This window comes from Antechinus flavipes, chromosome 6, assembly GCF_016432865.1.
Source record: "Antechinus flavipes isolate AdamAnt ecotype Samford, QLD, Australia chromosome 6, AdamAnt_v2, whole genome shotgun sequence".
NCBI lineage: Eukaryota > Metazoa > Chordata > Mammalia > Dasyuromorphia > Dasyuridae > Antechinus > Antechinus flavipes.
Genome location: NC_067403.1, coordinates 258,581,564 through 258,605,601, shown reverse-complemented (window position 1 = coordinate 258,605,601; position 24,038 = coordinate 258,581,564). Strand labels below are relative to the sequence as shown.

General features: G+C 42.0%; 1 protein-coding gene across 1 annotated transcript; it reads left to right on the top strand.

Annotated features, from left to right (window-relative positions):
- Positions 1-686: 686 nt before the first annotated feature.
- LOC127541710 (proto-oncogene Mas-like) lies at positions 687-22,759 on the top strand. Its single transcript, XM_051966927.1, has 5 exons — positions 687-745; positions 2,528-2,594; positions 2,678-2,857; positions 2,924-3,068; positions 22,248-22,759. The coding sequence occupies exons 1-5, from the start codon at positions 687-689 to the stop codon at positions 22,757-22,759; spliced, it is 963 nt and encodes a 320-aa protein (XP_051822887.1).
- Positions 22,760-24,038: the final 1,279 nt, after the last annotated feature.

The following is a 24,038-nucleotide window of genomic DNA, read 5'->3' as shown; positions in this document are numbered from 1 at the left end:
CTTCCTTCTCTCCTTTTTAGAAGTGGTTGTCTAAGGATGTGAAAATTGGATTTAGATCATGTGATGGTTAGTTGTGGTGATGTGGAGATTTCAAATGTCCAACCTGCAATAAGATAGACTGAGGGAAAGCTCTGAGCCAATGGCAGTTTATTAAAGGGCCTGGGGTTCCCTCATGATGTGGTTTGGGATGTGGGATTTGGCACCAATTATGTGGTTCAAGAACCAAAATAATGTGGGTGATGTAGACACCAGATGATGATGGGTACAAAAAGGGAGGGGTGGACAAGGAAGAATTCACAATGGCCATTCTCTTTGGAAAAAAGGAGCTTTATTTAGGGAAGATCAAATGAAGGGATGCAATGGATACCAGAAATAGTAGATATGAAATAGAGCTGGGAGAGCATAACAATTAATCATGGAAAGGGCATGTTCCCTAGTAAAAGAGAGAAAGGAGACATCCCATGAAACTGCAGCATGCCATAGCTCCCCAAAAGAGTTAGCTAGCTGTGAGGAGGAGAAGTAGCTTTAAGAATGCTGGAGTTGGGAGAGATCCCATGTGACATGGGGGAAGGATAGAGAAAAAGACATCATGAGACAGAGTGCCCTGGAAGACTGACCCAAAGGAAGACAGCAGCCATAGGATGGCTTGTAAATAGGTTTTATAGGGAAAATTTAACCTCGGGGACATGACTGGGATCTGTGACAAGGCATGGGAAGACGAGACTCCTGGAGACCTCTACCAAGGGTGGGACTCAGGAGTTTACTATAACTTGGATTTTTGGACTGGGTGACAGAGGGTGGGACCATGGAGCTAAACTGATCTCCATCGGCGCCTTCTCCCTGTCTGCCTCGGGATCAATTCCTTGGCCACAGCTACTGTTGAAGAGCTCATCATTTCCTCGCTCTTTTAATTTGTTAAAGAAATCTCTTGAAAAGTTTGAATTGTGAAAACGAAACAAACCTGCAGAAAAGCAAGCACGGAGACAGGAACAATGCAGAGAAAAGGGTGCTTTTTAAATCTTAGACAGACATTACTTTAGTCCCCTCTGGAATACTGAGGACTCAAACATCTCTAAATCCCCCAAATCCTGCCCTTAAGCACAGAGAAGTGAGGAACATGCATTTTACCCCACTATTTTCAGGTACACAACTCAATACCCATCTAGCAAAGCAATGCCATATGTATAGGAGCATGCTCTGGGGCTTTGCTGGCTTCCCAGGTGTGACACCCCCACTTTAGATGAGAATAGGAAATTTTTTGGTTTTGCTTGTTTGTTTACGGAGGCAGTTGGGGTTAAGTGACTTGCCCAGGATCAATCACACAGCTAGGAAGTGTGTCTGAGGCCAGATTTAAACTCAGGTCCTCCTGACTTCGGGGCTGGTGCTTTATCCACTTAGGCACCTAGCTTCCCCAAAACAAGATTTTTAAGGGCCTATTCTGCATCAGGCACTGTGTTAAAATACTTTACAAATATTATCTCATTTCATCCTCTGAAGAACCCTGTGATGTTGGTGCTATTATTGGTTACAGTTAAGTATATTAAGTGACTTTTCCAGAATTACACAGCTAATTTGACTCATGAAAAATCCTGGAGACATAATTTCTGGGTAATTAATAATCAGTTTATTAATAATGGCTAGCAAATAAGAGATTGAGGTTAGTGTCTCAGTTGAAAGCTAAAGATGCTCCGTGGAGAGCACTGAATGCTTAAAAAGTCTTTAGAAAAGTGGGTGTGACACCTTCAGATGGAAATCAGCTCTGATTGGTTGACAATCAATGAAGGGGTGGACAAGAAGTTGGACTGTAAGCCTTCATCTCCACCTTCTGAGGCCATGAGGAGGTTCAGCTGCCCCAGGTATCTGAACAAAGGCATGCATCTCTACTCAGTCAACAACCACGAACAATGATGGCGGAAGAATAACACCTTTGTAAAGTCTTTGTAAGATGCTCTTTGTAAGATCTACTTAGGTGGGGTCCCATTCACGATGGAAAATCATGTACCCAGAGTTCTTGGACAATCTCATCCATCAGCAATGTCCTCCAGAGACTGACTGAATAACCAATAGCTTCTAAATGAGGAAATAAGAAGGGAAAGTCTTAATCCTAATTGAATAATTGGTTACTAATATGAATGAAAGAATTCTTTCTCTCACTAGTGAATATCAGAGACTAGATTTTAATTTATTTCTCACTCTCTGCGCACTGTGGCGCCACCTAACTGCACCCTAGAGGAATATAGTGAGGAAGAGGAGGTTCTGACTCTTGAAAGTGGAGATGGGAGTAAATCTCTGGAAAAACTCCCTGATGTTTTTCTATATTTTTGTATCCCGGTGTGTGAGGGGGGCGGAGCTTCCTGGGGCTGGAACTAACCTCCATGACTGTGCCCTCCCACGTGAGCAATGGGTATATGTTTATGACCATGAAATTGAGAGTACCACAAATGAAACTTCAGCCCCTTTGACAACTGATGATTTCGACTTTAGATGAATGGATGCGGCTCCCCTTACTTCTCATTACCCTGGCTAGGCTGGCGGGGAACAGCACCGTCCTGTGGCTCCTGGGCTTCCGCATCCAAAAGAACATCCTCAGTTTGGTGGGGGCCGACGCCCTCTTTCTTTGTTACTCTTTACTTATCTCCAGGAACACATTATTTAAGTACTTAAATAATCCTTTCAGGTACTTGCTAACGATCTGCCCCAAATTCATGTTCTGCGCTGCGGACCTGAGCCTCCTGGCGGCGATCAGCACCGGGCGCTGTTTATCCGCGCTCTTCCGCATCTGGTCCCCATGTCTCCGCCCCTAGAACGCGTCTGCTGCGGTCTGCGCTGGGCTCTGGGTTTAGCGACTCTGCTGGAGGTAACAGTTTGTTGCTGTTCACATGGGTACCATCACCTTTTCTGTCATGATTTCTTCTTCATCCAGTCCCTGTGCTTCCTCCTCCTCACGTGTGTGATGGGCGTGTCCAGCCTGACTCTGCAGCTGAGGGTCCAGTGCAGCTCCCGGCACCGGCGGCCCCGCAGGCTCTACCTCCTGGTCCTGCTCCGGGGCCTACTTATGGGAGTCAAAGGTGAAAGCTGGCATTTGGGCTTACATTTCTTGGCTTTTTGCCTGCAAAAGCCTCTTTTACTTCTTCCTGGGCGGCCAAAGGCAATAAAGAAGGGAGGCCCTCAAGGTAGTCCTGCAGAGCATCCTGGGGGATGAGCAAGAGGTGGAAAGTGGAGAGAGGAACACTCTCACCAACAGCCCTGAGACATCATTCTGAGGCTAAGAATAACATAATCATGAGACCCTTGAAATGAGCCTCCTGCCCCAAGTCTAACTGCAGCCCCTTTCCACCTCCCTGGGAGAGCAACAAGGATCCCCCCTTCCACTCCTTACATCAGTGCCTAGGTCTTCAATTCTAAATGATAAATAAACATTTATTAGGTGGCTACTGTGTGCCAGGCAGTTGGGTAGTGCCGAAGATAGAGCTCCAGGACCTGGAATAGGAAGAAATGAGTTCAGATCTGGCCTGAGACGCCAGTTGTGTGACTGAGCAATTCACCTAACTTTTGCCTCAGTTTCCTCATCAGTAAAATGGATTAGCAAAGAAATAGCAAACCACTTCAGTATCTTAGCCAAGAAAACCCTAGATGGAGTCACAGAGTCACATGACTGGACAAGACTATACTACACTATCCTAAAGTACAAATTTCTCATTTAATCCTCACAATATATCTGGAGGTAGGCATTCTCATGATATCATTTTATACTTGAGGAAACTGAGGCACACAGGTTCACTGATTGCCCATTGTCCCAAAATCGGTAAGTATTTGAGACTGAAATTGAACTCAAATGTTCCTGATTCCAGGCCCAATGCTCTGCACACTTTGGAGCCCTCTAAGTTGCTAGATACTTCTTTACCTAAGGAATGAGATCCTGGGGTTCCTGTACCACCAGTCCAGTGGAAGAATACCCCAACAAATGGCCACTATCCCTGTCTTGAAGAATACAGGAAAAAGAAATACATCTTCAAAGTTCCCAAGTCTCCCTGTCCTCTCCCTGTCACTTTCTGTAAGTGGAGGCATGGGGAGTCAGGGCACAGACTGCTCAAGGTTCTAGGGGCCATTCTCCCCTATCTTGTCTTCTTCCATCATGCTTGATTCATCCCTCTGGCTTCCTCCTTTTCCCCTACCTTAAAAAGAGGAGTTTGCAGCTCAGCCATGTCCCTCTCCCTTCCCTGCCGGAGCTCCTTTCCCTTTTCCCCTTCACAGTTCCATCATTGGCCGAACCAAATATTTCTCTTCCCTTAAAGGATAAGGCTGGGGCTCAGCACCCTCTCTTGTATCCAGTCTGTTTGTCCAGGTCTCAATCTCTCTGGTTTCTATGTTTTAATGACTCTATCCTAATATTTCTTCATTTATCATGATCTAGTTACTGAAGAGGGCAGGTATTTTAGGGGTCTCATTTGACAAGTGGGCAACCCAGTGAGACCAAGGTAAGGGAAGAGAACACAACTTCTCACACGCATACATATCACATATGTCATATAACTGTACAACCCAACACACATGCACATCACACACAGGAGACACATCATACAACATCTCTCTCTCTCTCTCTTTCACACACACACACACACACACACACACACACACACACTTGGCTAAAAAATAAACAAGTCCCCAAATCCTCTCCTTACCACCCCAAGCTAGGCTAACCTGTCGTTTCCAGGAGGAGATCCAGGAGCTCGTTGGAACAGGCTAACCCCGATAATGACAAAGCCGGAGTAAACCACCTGAAAAGAAAAAAGCTAAGGGCTTTTAGACAGCTGTTACCCATATTACAGAAGGCAGCAGATTGTAGGTTTAATGCTAGAAGGAACCTTGTCCAACCCTGATATTTTACAGAGGGGAAACTGAGGCCACACAAATATTAAGAGTCAGGTTTTCTGACTCCAAAGGCATGGCAGTCTTTGAATTCATGACTTTTCGGGTCAGCTGATTTTATTCAAGAGACAAGATGTAAGATTTACAGAAGGTTACTGGGCCTTGGAATGGATTGGGTCAAGGTTGTGCAAGTTTTCCACTGAAATCTTTGAAAAGGAACAAGGGCTCTGCAATAAAGAAAAGAGCATAAAGGACCTCTCAAGGTTTCCTTTGCAGCTCAAGACCTGGGATGTCCCGTGTCCCTCCAGAAGAGAACTTTGCTCATTCCAGGTGAGATTTCATAGTAAGGCAATAGCCACTAGATGGCATCAGATGACAGACAAAGGAGGGTCCAACCAACAGTGCTCCCCTCTCCAGCTGCCATTTGCCCTAGGTGGGGAGGGAGTCCTGCATAATTCTTCAGACCCTTCCTCACTATAGTTCAATAAGAAGTCCTTGTTTCATCAGTAAAGGAATTCTCCATCACTGGATCTGCCTGTAATGTGGGGGAGGGGGAGGGAGAGGGGAAGGATTTACTCAGGTGTCAGAGGATTGGGCTCAAATATGAGTGATTCCTACTTATGTAACCTTGGGCAAAGTACAAGATGAAGTGGGAGAGAAATGGGCATTGGGATAAGAATTGCTTCCTCCAAGACCCAGGCAAAGAAGCCTTGAAAAAGGCCAGCCTGGGAGTCAGGAGGCTTGGGTTTCATTGCCAACTGATCTTGGGAAAGCTGCTTCATTTCTCTGGGTGTCAGTTTCCTTGTTTGTAAAATTGAGGAATTAGATAAGGATGATTCCTTACAGGCCTTTCAACTCTTCCCATCTGTGTTCTAGGAATGGGGCTTTCTGGATCCATACCCAATGGGCCAATAAGAGTTGTTCCCACAGATGGGGCCAATATATCCCCAAGACCTAAATTACACCTCTTGCTATACAGATGGAAGACCAAAAAATGTTCCTTTCATGAGTACCTGAGAAGGCAGCAGATGGCAGCAGAGGATGCTTTTATTTCCCTTTATCCTAAAATGTCCAGTTCCTATTTTCTTGGAAGCCAATAGAGTTAGTTACAAAAGATCACTGGGAGGAGCTGGGGAAACTGGCCAAACTCTAAAAATCAAATAAAATACAAGGGAAGGAGTGAGGCTAGAGTATAGAATGCTGAGCTTGGGGTCAGAGAGGACATTTGAATCCTGACTCAGATACTCACCAGAAGCTTGGAGGCATTGTGCAAATCACTACCTTTCTCAGCCTCAGTTTCCCTGTCTGCAAAATGGGGTGAACAGTAACAGCCACCTCCCAAGTTTGTTGTGAATATCAAGTGAAACAATAACATATTTGGAGCATTTTGCATATCTCCAATTGCACATTATTATTAGCTATTAGCATTCTGGGCTCGGAGTATTCTTACTGTCCTTTGACCTGGTCAGACCATATGTGGAATGTTATATTTGATTCTAGATGCTACATTTTAGGAAGGACATTCATAAACTGGAGAGCATCTAGAACATGTGTTCTTCACCCAACATCTACAGATCGAGAACTAAAGGGGCTTTCATGCACATAGATGAGTTTTTAAATTCATCTTTAATTTCATACATAATTCATACGTCATTTTATATCAAATTTATAAGAAATTTCTAACAAAAAATTATAATAAATTTATTTTTAAAATTTAGTATTTCTTTCAATTATTTAAAAATTTCATTCTGAGGAGAGGCCCATGGGCTTCCTAAGACACACTGCCCAAGAAATCATCTCACTCACACACACACATACACATACACATTCACACACACATACTCATACTCACTCAACTGACATGTGAACATCAAACATTTCTGGCCACATGTCCATGCTCCAGACACATCTGGGGATGAGTTGGCTCTGTGAAAGGCTCCTCTTCCATAAAACTGCTAACAGTGATGATGATGGAGACCTGGAGCCTGGCCTGAGATATCTGAGCCCAGACTAAACACACCTTCTGGTTCCTGGGGACAGGTCAGTCTGTTCCACTGTGGTCAGTGACTAGCACTAGTCCTAGAACCACAGACTTCTGTCTTAGTCTGTTTTAATAGGGTTCGTTATATTGTCTGCTTGCTGGTCTTTGAATTACCTCCAAAATTATACCAGAAAATATGCCCCAAAAGGGGGTATAGGGTTTTTGAGGGAGGACTAGCACTTCTGGTGTGAGGGTTACTGAGCCCTTTTCAGGGCTGCCCTTCTACCTTTGGGGTCCACCTTCACTCATTTCTCACATGGAGCTCCAAGAAGCTTTAGCATGTTCAGCAGAACCAGAAGATAGTGTCAGCAGATTGGAGCACTTTTCTGAAAGTGAACAGCTCTTTGCTAACTCAGGAGGAAAGCTAAGTCAACACATAGATGGTAATAGTGGAGCACAAAAAGAGACATTTGGTGTATGGCACTGCATTGACTCCCTTGGACCAGGACGCTTGCGAACATCAAGATTGCTTTGACTAAAATGATAGGGAAATTCAGAAGCTGCTAAAGGAAAAATGAGAATTCCCCAGGGCTTACCAGCAGGATAGTTCATTCATCTCTAAGAAAGTAGCATTTAACGGCATCAAAAATAAAATGCAAGCAAAGCTTAAAGGGTAGAGGATTGTTGGCTCAGTAAGAAGGCAGAGGAAATTCCGTTTTATACTGATAGTCAAAGGGCTTTTATGATGTTCTGAAGGCTAGATATGTACTAAACACATATGGTGCATCTCAGCTACTCTGTGCTGATTGAGCCATATTGACTAGCCATAAGGACATGAAATGGATTAGCCATAAGGAAAGATGGGCTGAAGTGTTCTCATCAATCAATGCTGAAGCCATTGGCTGTTAAGGATTCTTACAAGGTGCCAAGTTAATGGTATTGATGCAATAATGATTCTCTAATTTACATGTACTTAGTATTAATTATAATAAAGATTCACACCTTTAAGAGAGCATACATAAGGAGGAGCTCTCGGGGGCCAAAGAAGAGAAGCCCACTAGAAGGTCTCAGAGGAGGAGATAGATTCATTCCATCTTCCACCTTTGTGCTGGCTGGAAATATTTGGAGGGAGCTAGAGGGAGAAGCTGGCAGAGGCAAAGGACTACCAGCAGGATCTCTCAAAACCAAGGAGAAAGATAGGCCTCTATTAAAGCTAACTGAGACAAAATTGGAAAGAGAAAATAAAGGATTTGGACTTTAACTCCTGGCTACCTTAGGGGTGATTACACTGAACTGAAACGAAGGCTGCTCCCAGAAGTCCCCCAAGAAACCTGCTCCCAGAAAACATTATATTTCAGAGAAGAACATGAAAATTGGCTGTTTAACCAAGGTTGAAGTCAATCTCTCTAGCTGAACTTTGCCTTTGGATAGAGTCAAATGCAAACTTAGATCCAGCAATGTTGTCGTATGCTTTCAATGAGGAGGAAAATGGCATCAGTCAGCTATTACACTGATGGTAAATTAACTTGAAAAGGCTACAAACCAAGACTAAAGTAAAGGGAGACTTGGTGTGTGATTTTTTTATTGTTTGAAGGTGATCGGGGTTGAGATGCAACAAAGTTTGGATCGATTCTCTGCTGCTTGTGCTAATTTTAGCCTAATCATTAACAAGAAGAAAATACACGTTCTCCACAAGCCAGTATCACACCATCCTTATGGGGAATCATCAGTTATAGCAAATGGAGAAGGTCTGAATGCTGTGGGTAAGTTGGCTATATACTTTCCAGGGATGTCCACATCGATAACAAGACATGAATGACCAGAGCTAGCTCAGTGTTTGGATTTAGTGTTTCCTGAAGGAACTTTTCCTGGGAAAGGAGAGGTATTAGACTGACTACCAAACTGAAGATCTACAGAGCTGTTTGCTGATCTCATTATTATATGCCTGGGAAACATGGACAGTATACTAATGTCATGCAGGGAAATTGAATTGCTTCCACTTGAATTGTCTTAGGAAGATTCTGAAGATCACCTGGCAGGGTAAGACACCAGACACTGAGTTCCTTTCTCCAGGTGAATTGTCAGAGAGCATCTCTGATGGCCTGGCCATGTTGTTCCAGTGCCAAACGTATACTTGCCAAAAAAAGACCATTTTGTGGAAAAGAGCTCACATGGGGGTCGGAAGAAGTGATACAAAGACATGCTCAAGGTCTTTCTGAAGAACTTTGGAATCGATTGTGAAACACAGGAGAAACTAGTACAGGACCGCGCAGCACGCCTGCCTGCATTGCAGAAGGCATTGCGCTCTCTGTGTAAAGCAGAATGGCAGTAGCCCAAAAGAAATGTGAGGTGCACAAATTCAGAGACATCACCACTCCCGAGTGTTCATATTTGCCAGCTGTGGCAAAGCCTTCCAAGCTCACACTGTTCTGATCAGCCACTGCTGGACGCACTCTTCCTTGAGCCTGACATAATGATGTCATTTTAGTGACGTCTTTGAGCACGCAGGACAGCAATCGACCAACTTTCGCAACTCCCCAATGCCCAAGTTTTGAATGACTAGCAGGCTAGGCTGGTGTTGCCATATTGTAATTCTCTGTAGTGTCGCTTTGTCTCCCAGCTGGCTGTATCATTATTGTCGTGGGTTGCGAATGGCTATATTGTTATTCAATAGGCTGCAAACCACTGAACCTGTCGTTCTCTGGGGATCACCAAAAGGGCCATACTGAAGCACATAGTAGGAAGCAAAGTGCTGGCATTACTTGAGGAAAGTTTGTGAAGGATGGACATCTGGGAGAAAAGATGAGTCAGTCAGGTAGAGAGAGCCAGGGGCAAGCAGACAACAGCCTGAATGGCTCATGAGAACTCAAGGAAGGTCCCCTTATTCCTTGGAAGGAGCCCCCCCTGGTGATCCCATGGGATGAGAATCAGCCAGATTGAGCCAACAGAAGTGGGCCACAGAGCAAGGGAACCAGGGGAGTAATAAGCTCTTCTTAGGGTCCTCAGCTTTGAAGTTGGAAGAGACCTTGGAGACCACTGGGGTCAATCCTCTTATTTTTCAGAGATATCAAATAACTCAACAAATAACTCAAACAAAGGGAGACTAAGCCAAGGAGACAGGAGACCTGTGTTTCCTCTGTTCATGAGCATGATCCTTGATCATGCTTGATGGCCTCTCTGGTCTCCAGAGGAGCTCCCAGAAGATCTGGGTTCTCTGGACAGACAGGAGAAGAGATAGAATAGGAAAGGAAAGTAGTCAATTGAAAGGGTTCGGATTTAGCCATTAAAAACAATCTCAGCCAAGTGATGCAAAGATAAGAATATACATGATAACTTGAGGAGGCAGGGAGCCTTACAGCCTTACACAAGAACCACCTCCCCATCTCTGACATCAAATTACTATCATCCATCACCCCCTAGGCCAAATCAATTTCCAGTCTGCTGACAACTCTAATACAGCAGCTGACAAGGGCAGGGCTGGTTCACTTGAGTCAAAGTTGGGCTGAATCAGTCATGGGGCAGGGCATTTGGGGGCCATTTTTGATTTGGTGTGGCCTGCAATGCAAGCGAGATGCATTCTGAACACTCTGGAGAAGTTATCAGGATCATATGAGAGAACAAACCGTTTAGAAGCTATAAGGCAAACAGGATATCCCCCATCTGAAGGGATATCTGATCACAGATCCAGGGCTGACATTGGCTAGTCGGGGCTGCCCAGGAAGTCACAGGGAGCAGTGATAACCCTCAATGAATCACCAGCCAGACTTTAAGGCCTGCTCTGTTGCACTGGGGGACAGACTGCCCCATCAAGTATTCATCCAGAGAGTTCTGCCCAGTCCTGGGCCCTGGTCTGGCCTACCCTGACCTGCTCTCCCCAGAGTGGCCACATTTTCCAGCCTGACCCCCAGAGAACCAGCCTGGGAAGGTGAGCAAAGCTCAGGGGAAGAACGTGCTGTGGGTGGGAGTCTTCTCCAATTCTGCTTCTTGGGCATTTTTCTTTTGTTATGTCCTCCCCTCCAGGGGCCAAATCTCCCTCTCCATTCTCAGCACAAAGATCTCTTCAGAGATTCCTCTATCTTTTCCCCCTTCCTTTTCTTTGTCTATCCGTCTCTTACATCACTGCCTCTCCCCCACCCCATCTCTCTGTCACCCTCTCTGTCTTTTGTGTCCCTCTCAATCTGTGTCTGTTCCTATCTTGTCTCTATGGATCTTTTCCAATTGCTCTTTCTCTCTACTTCTGTCTCTTCACTCCCCTTATCTTTTTCCCAGTCTCCCTATGTGTCTCTGTCACTCTGTCTCTTTCATAATTTCTTTCTCTTTTTCTCTTTGCCTCTGTCTTTATCTCTTTGGCTCTCTCTGTGTGTCTTCATCAATCTTTATCTTTCTGTCTCTCCAACTGTCCTTTCCCTCCCTCCATGTCTTGCTATCTCTCTGTCAGTCTTTCTTTGTCCATTTCTCTGTCTGTCTCTCATTCTTTCTCAATATCTCTCTCTCGTGATCTCTATGTCTCTCAATTTGTCTATCTGTATCTCCCTTCCTTCTCTCTGTCTCTCACTTTTTCTCTGTGTGTGTTTATCTGTCTTCCTCTCATGTCTCTTATCTCTCTCTTCCTGTCTCTGAGTTCCATGTCTTTCTGTGTGTTGCCCCTCATGCCAGTTCCCATTCATCTGTGTCTCTCTGTCTCTTCCCTCTCCCCTTCTCTCTCTTTCTGTGTCTCTGATCATCAAATGCCTGAGATATAAGAGATCCCCTTTTCCAGCATCCTGGTCTTCAATCACAACCAATTTAATTTTTATGATGACAATAACCATCAGACATAGTGCTTTAAAGCTTGCAAAATGTGTGCAGAGTCTCAGTTAGTCATCCCAATAACCTTATAGTATGGTATTATTACCCCCATTTTAGAGATGAGGAATCAAAAGCCCAGAGAGATTTGACTTGCCCAGCTAAAGGGTGGGAGAATGTATTAGTCAGTCATCACCTCTGCAGATAGGTGGCAGCACGGTAGATAGAGTGCTGGACCAAGTCAGGAAGACTCATCTTCCTGAATCCAAACTCTTACTAGCTATGTGATTCTGGGCAAGTCACTCACCCTGTTTGCCTCAGTTTCCTCATCTGTCAAATGAGCTGGAAAAGGAAATGGCCAGCCCAGTTTCTTTGCCAAGAAAACCTCAAACGGGGCAGGAAGACCTGACGCAAATGAATGATTGAATAACAACAAAGAGAAGAGACCCATGGCTGGATCTATTAAGAACTTGTCATTCCAGAAACCACTATAACCATATAAGTGAATATATAATTATTCACCTTTAAGTTACCATAGGTTTTTAGTAGGGAATATGCCACACTTAATCAATTAATCAATTATCAATTAATAAGAATTAAATACTACATTCCAGGCACTATGCTAAGTGCAAATAATAAGGCCTGCAGATTCCCTTTCTGGGCTCCTTCCAACTACAAAAGCTTTTTCACCCATCTTTTTGTGATTTCTTTTGTGTGGGAACTCTCAGAGTGGACACCTGCTCTGCAGGTACAGAAGAGTAACTCCTCTATCCCTGACAGACCTTGGGAGCTGCCTTTGGGATTTATCTGTCTCCTTTTTCCAGGGAGTTCAACATCTGAGCCCATACTCTCTTCCAGGTTCTGTGTATGTATGATGCACTTACTCTCCCCTCTCTCCCCTGCCTCCACCAGACGTATTCTGTGACTACCATTGATCTTCCAAAAGGGGTTGATGGGCATCAGATTTTCTTGCTTGTTTTGTTTTTAATAAATCTAGTAATCATCTTCTTAATCTGTAAGACTCAGGGGCAAGAACAGTAATAGGAAACAAATGGAAAAAACAGTGTCACAAAGTATGTCACTGAATTAGGGTTAGCGGTCAGGGCAGGAAGATAATGAGTGCGATTTTGGATATGTTGAGCATAAGATGTGTTAAAGGATATCCTGTTTGATATGTTCAATAGGCCACTGAAGTGGTGAAACTACTAGTTATAGATAGATAAAAAGTTCTGAGAATCATTCACAGAGAGACAATCATTGAAGCCTCAGGAGCTGATGGGATCACCAAGTGAAGTAGTAGAGAGAGAAAGGAAAAAGAAGCCAGGATAGAGCTGAATTGATTCCCCAAAAGATCCAGACGGAGAGAGGAGGTAGATAGTGCAGAGGAAAGAGCTGCATGGTGGAAGGATTGGAGATCACAGTAAGAAGGCAGAATGGAGTTAGGGATTTGGAAACAGAGGGAGTGGTGAGATGGCAAGACACTGTGATCAGGAAAGGGAATCTCGGAATTCATAAACATGGAAGCAGAAAACATGTGGGCAATGCAAGATTAAGGTTACAAGCATCTCTCTTTTTAGCGGAGGTGGGCTGGAGGAGGAGGTCATGGGAAGTGAGTGGGTTTGGGAACTGGGAGTTTTAGGTGTTTGAGGGAGAGTCACTATGTGTGTTGAAGTTTCCTAATTTAGGGGCAGGAGTTAGGAAGGAGAGAGACTGTGAGTGTGATACTTAACTCATTGAGGATGAAATCTGTTCCTGGAGGTGAGCAGATGACAATAGCCAGCAGAATCTCGATTCAACAACATCCCACTAACCTTTAAAGCGGGACACATTCTCCCCTCTACACAACCACTCAGTCTTTGAAGGAAATACTCAAACTCAAAATGACTAAGGAATATCCTTCTGCAGCCTCAGATCACGTGACTTTTGAGTGTTCCATAGCCAATGGGAGAATGGTTGCCTGATTTGCCATCTATTGGTCTTGGCTACTGTGTCAATCCACTGTTGGACTATATAAGTGAGTTAAGCAGGTGTTACTCATTGGCTTGGCTACTTTCTCGCCTGCAGTTGTTGAAATTAATCCTTCATTTTATTTTTTTAAGCAGTTAAAGAAAGTATATATATATATATATATATTAGCAGAAGAAATTATATTCAGTGTCTGTCTTTTCTTTACTTCCTTGTAAATTCTTCTATTCTCTGCTGTGCATCTTTTTTACTTTATTGTTTCCCCTTTCATCCCCCACCCCATCCCAAGCAGGCTATAGTTAAGAAAGGATATATTTATGTACACATATGTAGATAGATATATACATTCATACACACACACCACACCACACCTGCACTCACACATCTTTCCTGTTCTTGCTGACTCTTTAATTCCGCTCCTTAACTTGCCTTGCCATTACTTAACCTCCCCCATCCTTGTTTCTTGCAAAATTTTCTTTTTATCTGGGGGTTTCAAAAATTGGCAATAATATTCCTGCCATTTTCTACACACAGGATCTCAGTGAGATGGTGATAGGTGGATTTTTTCTATTTCTACTTTCCCCTCATGTTCTATCACTCCAGGATAGTTTTCTTGGATTATTTCTTGCATTGTTACATCAAGGTTCTTTTTTTGGTCACAACTTTCAAGCAGTCCAATTGTTCTATTTTTTTTCTTGATCTGTTCTCCAGATCTGTCATTTTTTTATAAGATGTTCCATATTCTGTTATTTTTCCATTTTTTATAATCTGATTTGTTATTTCTTGTTCTCTCATAGCTTCACTGGCTCCCTCTTGCCCAATTCTAATTTTCAAAGAATTGTTTTCATCTCTGAAACTCTTATCTCCTCTTCTAGTTGGTTAGCTTTTTTTCATAATCTTGTTTTTCTTGGATGTTGGATTTTTGTGGGGTCTTTTGGTTATTGTTGTTTTTTTCTCCATGTCGCTCATTTGACTTTTAAATTCTTTTTGAGTTCTTCTATAAATTCTCTCTGGGCAGGAAGCCATTTCACATTACTCTTTGGGGTAGAAGTTCTGAAGATGAAACCCACTCTTCTCTGTTCCCATAGTAAGTTTCTATGGTGGGGTTCTTTCTTCTTTGCCAGTTCATTTTTTTTTCTTTTTCAGTAAGAGGTATTAGTGAAATTATATTCACTCTAATATATACGCTCTAATCATGGGATAGGGAGATGGTGCCTCTGCCATCACTTCAGCTCTCTCCTCTGACCTGGAGCCCCAGACCAAAGGCATCATCCTTCAGCAGGTGCCCCCAGCTAGCAGCATTCCTTGCCCCACTGCCTCTGTACTCACAGGTTCCTTATTGCCCAGTCCCTACTGCATAGTGGAGCCTGGCATTCCTAATCAACCAAGATTTGCTTTCAGGACTCAGACTCCTGGCTCCTCAAGCTTAATGGGAAGTGAAAGTTTCTGTGGCTCCTGCTGAGGCTCCAGACAAATCCAGCTAGCCCCAGGCTCTCTACTTGAGGTTTGTGTGGAGGTAGCCCAGAGGTACCACTTGAGTTAATCCCTTGGTCCAGATTTTCTTCAGATGTAATTAAATTGAACTAGAAGGACCTTTGTTCTGAATCAAGTCTTCTTGACTTTTCATCAGTCTATGTTTACCCTTCAGTGAAAATTTATTCTATTTGTGGGGGAAATCTGGAAAGTTTGAACTTTACAGCCTACTCCACCATCTTCTCAGAATTCTCCATTTTTCATTTTCAAAGAAGAAAAATGACATCATGGGTGATATCTTGACTTGTACAAGAACTGGATTTTAGTGGCAGATTCTGAGATGGGTGTCAGTTGGTACACTTCTGATGGCTGTTCTGGCTTTGTCAAATATGATGTTCTTTTTTCAGACTGCTTGAAGTTTCTGCTTCATTCAACACTGCTAACACCTTCTTATCCTCTCATGCTTTGCATGACACTGTTTTCTCCTCATTCTCCTCCCATCTGTTTAAACGCTCCTTCTCTAACTTTTTGCTGGCTCTGTGTCCCATTACCCAACTGTGTTATTCCCCAAGGCTCTCTCTAAGATCCCTTCTCTAGTCATTCTGTTTTCTCTCTTGATTACTTCATCAATGTGCATTGGTCTAATTCCATCTCTACACAGATGCCTTCCAGATTTACATATCAGTCCCAGTTTCTCTCTTGAGCTTCAATCCTTCATCAGTAATTAGCTATTGGATGTTTCAAAATGGATGTTTGAGGGAGAATCACTATGTATGTTGAAGTTAACCAATCTGAGGGCAGGAGTTGGAAAGGAGAGACATATTGTGAATGTGGAATTTATCTCATTGGGGAGAAAATGAGTGTCCCAGAGGAGAGCATATGACAATAGCCACCAGAATCTAGAATCAATAGCATGTCATCAATCTTTGAAAAAGGATCCCTTATCCCCACTACACAATCCCTGAAGAGAGTGGACTCAAATTCAAAATGACTATGGAATATCCTTCTCCAGACTCAAACAACTGACTTCGGAGTGTTCCATAGCCAATGGGAGAATGTTTGCCTGATTTTCCACCCATCAGTCTTGGGAATGATGGGATGACAAGACACTGTGATCAGGAAAGGGAATCACAGAATTCATAGACATAGACGTAGAAAATATGTGGGCAATGAAAGATTACAGGTACAACCATCTATATAAATAACTGAGATGTGCTGAAGGAGGAGACATTATAAACCCAACATGAGGAAAACCACATTTCAATACCTAACAATCAAATTATCAAGGGGGTACTCTATAGAGTTTGGTAAAAAAAAAAACAATAGCAAAATTCATTTAGAAAAGCAAACCGTCTAAATTTTCAGTGGTAATGATGGAAAGAAATAGGACAAAAGATGAATAGAATTTCCACTGAAAATTTAGGTGGTTTGTTTTTCTAAATGAAGAAGGCAGATTAGGCACCTATATGGCACAGTGGAGAGCGCACCAGCTCTAGAATCAGGACGACTGAATTCAAATGTGACCTTAGCCACTTGATATTTCTTAGCTCCATGATCTTGGACAAGTCACTTTTCAAAAAAAAAAAAAGATAAATCAATAAAATTGACTAAATGTAGTCTCTGTCTAAGTAACCAAGAACCAGGCTTATCATTTATATCTCAGTAGATTGTGCTTGTTAGATTTCATATCAAGTCTATAAGCACTGGAGGTATATATATTTGTCTCTCTGATCAATAAAATTTGAAGAGTTCTTATCAAATTCTTTCACCTAGCCCCTGAATCTCATGCCCTTCATTTCGCTACAGGACCTAGATTCCAACAATTAAACAAGAGAAGCAGAAAAAAAATAGAACTCAGTAATTCAATGTTTGACAAAGTAAATACATGGGTTATATAGGGGAAAAGTCACCCTATTTGATATTTTTAAAAACTGGGAAAACTGGAAAACAGCCTAGTAGAAATTATGCTTAGACTAACACCTTACACCATACTCCACAATATATTCTAAATGGATGTGCAACTTTAATAAAGAAGATCATAGTATGAAAAAATTAGAGGAGAAATAGATCAAGTAGTTTTCACAGCTATGGGCAAGTGATGTATTCTTAACCAAAAAAAAAAAAAAAAGATAGAAGTAATTACAAAAAATAAAATTGATAACTTTGATTACTTAAAATTGAAATGCTTCTGCAAGGCAACATTAATGTAGCTAGGATAGGAAGTGGTCAAATGAGAGGAAATCTTTATATTACATTTTTTTGATAAAGGTTTGGGTATTCAAAAGATAAAAACTATTTTATATAATATGCATGTACATATGAATGTATGAATACATGTATATGTATGTATTGTATATACATGACTAATAGCCATTCCCTTATAGTCAGAGGATATGAATTAGCAGTTCTCAAAAGAATTACAAAATATTCACAACCACATGAAACGATGTTCCAAATCATTAATAAGAGAAACACAAATTAAAATAATCCTGAGGTTTCACCTCATATCCAGAAAATTAGCTAAGTTGACCAAAAATGGCAACAGGAAATGTTGGAGGAGCTATGGAATGACAACCCCATTAATATCAGCTGTGAGCTGATACAGCCATTTTAAAAAATAACTTATGCAAACTTAGTGATTAAGATGTTTATGCCCTTTGAACCAGAGATTCTATTACTGAGCTTTTATTCCAAGGAAACTATCAAAAGTGCCCATATGAAGCAAAATATTTTTTAGCAGCACTTTTTGTGATAGCCAAGAATTGTAAACAAAGTGGATGCCCCTTAATTGGAAATGGCTACACAAATTGTGGCCCATGATTCTTAAACTGTGAGAAATGATGAATATGATGAATACAAAGATGTCTAGAAAATCTCTAACAGAGATGCAGAATGGAGACAACAGAGACAAGAAAACATTAGACACAATAACTGTAATAAGGTAAACGGAAAGAACAACCACACACAAAAAAATCAAAAGTGAATGTAACAAAATTATAAAGATCAATCAGGATTTGGTGAAGAGTCAAGAGAAGAATCCCATCTCATTCCACTCCTTTGTGGAGGTGGGAGGTCCACCATTATTGCACACTATACATGTTTTGGGACTTTCTCAATATATTGTGCTGATTTTTTTTCTTCTCTAAAAAAAATCATATTTTAATACAGGTGGCTCTCTGGAAAGGAATGATACTAGAGATAATTATGATGATAAAAGAAGCAGAAGACACAAATAAAAACTTATTTTTTAAAAACCTATTTTCATTCCCCTGGAATCATCCCTCCTAAAACTTTCCTATTTCAGTCAAGGATACCTTCAGCTTTCCAATCTACTTACGCTCATAACTTCAGCATTAGCTGTGATATCTCACCCCACCTCTCCAATCAGTTGCCAAATCTTGTTTTTTCTAACATCCTCACATCTGTTGCATCTGACCCCTTTTCTCCGCCTACACAGCCCCCACCTTAGTGGAATTACTAAGCAATGTCCTCAACGGTCTCCCTGCTACATACAGATCTCTCCCCTCTCTGGACCAGCTGGTGCCAAAGTGATTTTCCTTAAACACAGATCTGACTGTATGACTTCTCTACTCGTTAAGCTTACTGATCTCCCCTTTGCCTCAAGGATAAAGGCAAGTTGCATTGCTTAGTATTTAAAGCCCTATACAACCAAGAATAACTTTTATTTCAGTTTTATTGGACATTACTCTTCCTTCTGCATTCTTTGATTAAACCAAACAATGCTCCACCTCCCATCTCACTGTTTCTGCCCAGGCTATCCTGCAAACCTGGAATGCATTCATTTTCTCCTCCTTAGTTCCATCTCATGGGGCTCCTCTTTTCTTTTAAGACACAGCCCAAACAGCTTCTGCAGGACGCTTTTTTCTCCCTGATCCTTCAATTCCTTGTGGCCTCCCTCTTATACTGCCTTCTATTTAAGTTGTTTCACATTAATTCCTTTTATAGTTATTCTGTCTGCATTTAGATCTGTCCTCATTGTCTCCCCCATTAGAATCTAAACTTTTTTTGTCATTAAGGAGCGATTTATTCTCATCATATTTGTACTCCTATTGCCTGGTATACAGTAGGAACTTAATGAAACTGAATGATGACTTCAGGATATCCTCTTTTCCTTGAGTTTTCCTGACATTGTCATTTTGGGTTAAATTAGGAAAGCCCCAGAAGCAGCTCTCAGAGGCAGGATAGCTATCACCCAGTGGCATTAGATCAAGCCTTCTTAATTTATGCTGCCATGAAAAAGGCAGTAGATTCAAGTTCTGACATTGCCACTCATTAACTGTATGACCTCAGACTGAGCATTTCTTTTTTCCTGGTCTCAGTTTCCTATCTGTCTAATGGGAATAATGTCTATATCTCTCTGGTCAAAAAGTGCTACATAAATATGAATTCTTCATGTGACTGGAAGAATCTTTTTCATGTGAATGAAAAGAACCAGAAGTGGGCAAGATTATATTGGTTTGTGGCACAAAAAACAGGCATTCAATTAATCTGAAGCATGAACTCAAAGTCCAGCAAGCCCTCATTCACTATGGATCCCAAATAAGAATTAGCCCCCAGTAAATAGCAAGTGAAAAACAAACATCGGGCTTCTATAATTGCTTCCTCCCCTAGTTCTAGGCATCTTGGAATAAGACCCAGACTTCCTTTGGTCTTAAGGCTTATCCTGAGCTTACACTCAGAGGATCTGCCCTTAACCCCAGCTCTACTGCTTGCTATCTGTGACCTTGACACCTGCTTTGTGAACTCCAGTTTCCTTGACTCTGAAACGGACAAGATGGTCCCTGTGCTCCTCGAAATCTATAATTCTGTGAAAGCTGCCCCCACCAGCCATGTCCTGCCAGTGCAGTTGGGCTTTTTATGTTGTATTTTTTAAAAATCAGGTCATAATCATATCCCCCTTCCTATCCTCACACACTATTCCTGGACCTTCCCTCATACAAGAAGCAGCTCAGTATATTCACTAATAGTCAGGAAGATGAGTTCAAATCCTGCTTTGAATACATATAAGTTGTGTGTTCCTGGGCAGGTCGGGCTATCTCGGTATCCTTCTCTATAAAATGGGATCATAATATCACCTACCTTCCAAGGTTTTTGTGAGAATAAGATGAGATAACATTTGCAAAGTGCTATTATTATTAACAATGTCCCAGTGACTAAGACTGACAACATATGTTCCACCTCATATTCAGTTCTCCACTTCAGCATTAGTTCTCTGGGTCCAAGATTGGACATTGTAATGATCTGGGATATTGTAATTGGGCTGAGGTATGTTGGTAAGAAGTACTCTTCAACCACTCCTATTTGCCACCCCCTCTCCTCCTATTTCTGATTCATTGCTCGATGGGCTTCCTTGGATAAATATTCCTTCCCATTGTGGGACATTTTGTAAAAAGATCCATAATTCTTCATCTCGTCTAGCTTTGAACCCCCAGCCAGCAACAGCACACAGAAAAAATACACAGCACTGGAGCAACCTCTTTCTCTTTCCTTAAAATGTTTTCTCCCTTAGTTGTTTCCTCTTAATTCCATTCCCAAAATACACCCAAACTAGAAAATGCCTGTGGCTAACTCTGTTTATAAAGATAAAGTAAATGTTTAAAATGAAGAAAGTAAGCAGACTTTCTCTGTGCCCGAGGAAATAAAGGAGATCCAGAATTAGCACCTAGGGATTTGAAATGGATGTGGGGGAGATTTCAGCAATATGACCTATCCTGATTATTCACACCTATTTACACCTGAGCTACCCACAATCCCTTACTCCTGGAGCCTTGGTCTGGATCCTTATGGCATCTGCCGCTGCTCGACCTTTATCAGTTCCATGTGTCTTCTCCCTGTTTACCTTCCCCTAGCTTAGCACAAGTTCTGGCATATCATACACATTTTTAGCTGACTGACTTCAGCTCCATAAATCTTATATATGCCTTGTTAGGAACTGGCTTCCTTTTAAAATCTGACTTCTACTGACTGACAAAATCATCTTTTCAAGGTCACCCAGGTCTGAGGTCATATTTTAACTCAGGTCCTCCTGACTTAAGGGTTGATGCTCTATCACTACACCAACTAGCTGCCCCGTGATCTATTTTTAAAAAATAAAAATCATCATGTTGATTACTTTATGGTTTAAATGAACAATTATTGTATGCTGTTTTCCTAATGTTAAATCATTCTTTCATACCTTGGATAAATCCAATTTGTCATTATGAATGTTTACCAAATATGTTGTGGGGACCCTTTGCTATGACTTTGTTTAAAATTTTTGCATCCCCCTTTATCACTGAGAATGTGCTTTAGATTTCTTTTTCTGCTTTATCCATTTCTGGTTTGTGTCTATTGCCATTTTTCTGGCATTTGACCTAACCTAGAATCATCAGCTCACATCCCTCTTCTCATTTTTAGCAGGCATATAAAAGAGTTCCAGAAAGTCTCTATTACATCCAACACCTCCAGAGAAGATCAAATTATCATCACAGAATCAAAGAATTTGAGAATTAGAAGAAACCTCAGAGGTCATCTAATCCAACTCATAGACAAAACATAGCCCCATTATAATATAACTTACCCAAGTGATAATCATTCAACATCTGCTTGAAGACTTCTGAAGAGGAGGAACTCAACAGCTCTTTTAGACAGCACATCTGCCTTTTCATAAATTTACACTCCCTGCCTATTAAAAAGATGACCTGCAATGAATCTAGTAATGGTAGCCAGAAAATTAATACCTGCTTCCCTTCACATGGTCCCAACATAGAATCCTCCATCATGACCTTCTTTAATTTGATCACTTCTCTGTGTGGGCTTCTGGGAAATGGCATCGTCCTGTGGTTTCTCAGTTTCTACATTAAGAAAAGTCACTTTACCATCTACATCCTCAATCTGACAGTTGCTGACTTCAGCTTCCTCCTGGGACGTGTAGTTTGGTACCTCGCCAAGATTCTTTATGTGTATACTAGCCATCTTCTTACCAAGTGCTCCATGTTTTATATATGTCATGGAACGCTTGTATTCAATATCTTTTTGTATAACACAGGGCTGGGCTTCCTGACGGTTATCAGTGTGGAGAGGTGTCTTTCCATGCTCTATCCCCGCTGGTATAGATGTCACCATTTGAAAAAGAAATCTCCTTCTATCTGTGCTTTCATCTGGTCCCTTTCAGTCTTCATGGCAGTCCTGGAGTTGTACTTTGAGATCTACATAGGGAACACCTACAAGACCTGGAGGTACATCATTAGTATCTCTAGCTGTATACTTAACTTCCTGGTGTTCATGCCCCTGATGGTTCTATCCAGTCTGATTCTCTTTGTGAAATCCTGGAAGCGATCCCGGCACCACCATCCTGCCAAGCTCCATATCACCATTCTGGTGACCATCCTCGTGTTCCTTTTCTTCGGCTTTCCACAGAAGGTTTGGTTTGTTGTCCATTTTGGATTCAAAGTGGCCGTCCGCAGGTCTGTCTCCATGATTTTTGAGCTTCTCTCCTGCATCAACAGCAGCGCCAACCCTGCCATTTACTTCTTTGTTGGCAACCTCTGGAAGAATAAGAAAAGAAGGTCCCTGAAGCTGACTCTCTTGAGAGCCTTCAAGGAGGATTTCCAAGGGAGAGGGGATAGAAGGACTCTCCCTGCCACCATTTCAGAGACCATAGAGAGGAAGCACCCAAAGAAGTAGTCCTGAAACCACATGAGCATGAAGACCTTCTCATCAAGGGTGAGATGCAACTTTCCAAGCCTTCAGCAAAAGAAGTCATGATTTCCTCCTTCGATACTTTTTTCCTAGGAAACTGAGGCCAGTATGACATTAAATTTCCAATATGGGGGCAAAGAATAATAACAAAAAATGAAATTCACAGAACTCTTCCAAGTTTTCAAAGCACTTTACAGACATCTCATTTGAAATTCACAACAACCCTGGAAGATCAGTACTACATAGATGATCTTTATTTCACAGATGAGAAGGAACCAGAGGCTCAAAGGCTTGACCAGGATTACCTAATTATCAAATATCGATGGTAATATTTAAATCCAGATCTTCCTGGCTCCAAGCCCAGGTCTCTGTCTATAATGCTATACTCCCCTTCATGTATGGAACAATGGCACACCAAGTCTTGAATCCAGCAAAATATTGTGATTTTCCCCTCCTACTAGACTATGAACAAGAACTATAGTTTTAAAGCATTTATTAAATTGACTAGTCAATAAATCTCAGATCAACTGCTTGTTCTGAGCTCAGTCTATGTTCAGTGGGGAGGGGTTATAGAAGTCCCTGATAAACAATAGGTATTCCATGAATTTTTGCTGAAGGAATGGAACCACTGATCAGAGGTTGGGAGGGACTTCAGAGGCCATTTAACTCCCCCCCTTATTTTACAGACAAGGAAACTGAGACCCAAAGAAGACTCTGAGCAATAATTCTCCTTCCCCCTGCACCTGTTTAATGTTGGGCCAATCCTAGGACCTAATTTTCTGTCCAAGATCCCCTACCACATCTCTAGGGTCAAACAGCAGTCCCAGCAGAGAGGGATAGGAAGTCCAAATGAGGAAGTCCAGGGAGCCAGACCAGTTTTTCCAGGAAATTCTCAGCTGGAGGCTGAGCCAGGACTATAGAAGAACTCTTCCAGGGACATTGGGCAGATGCTCTGCTGGGGGATTTTCTCATGACCCCCCCCCACACACACACACAACAGAGTTCTCCAGAACAATCTGGTGCCCAGATCAGAAAGACAGGAAATGATCTGCCATAATCACGCAAGGGCCAGAAAGCCAAGGAAGGAATTAATAGAAAACTGGGAAAAACCCAAGAGAGCTTCAACAGTTGGAAAGAGGATTAGCAACATGTTTGAGCCTGGAAGTGCAATTGGTTTTGGGAGGACAATCAATCTCTTCCAGGGCTTGACAAGATAGACTCAAGGGACACTAGAACAGGCTATCTGCACCATCACCATTATTAC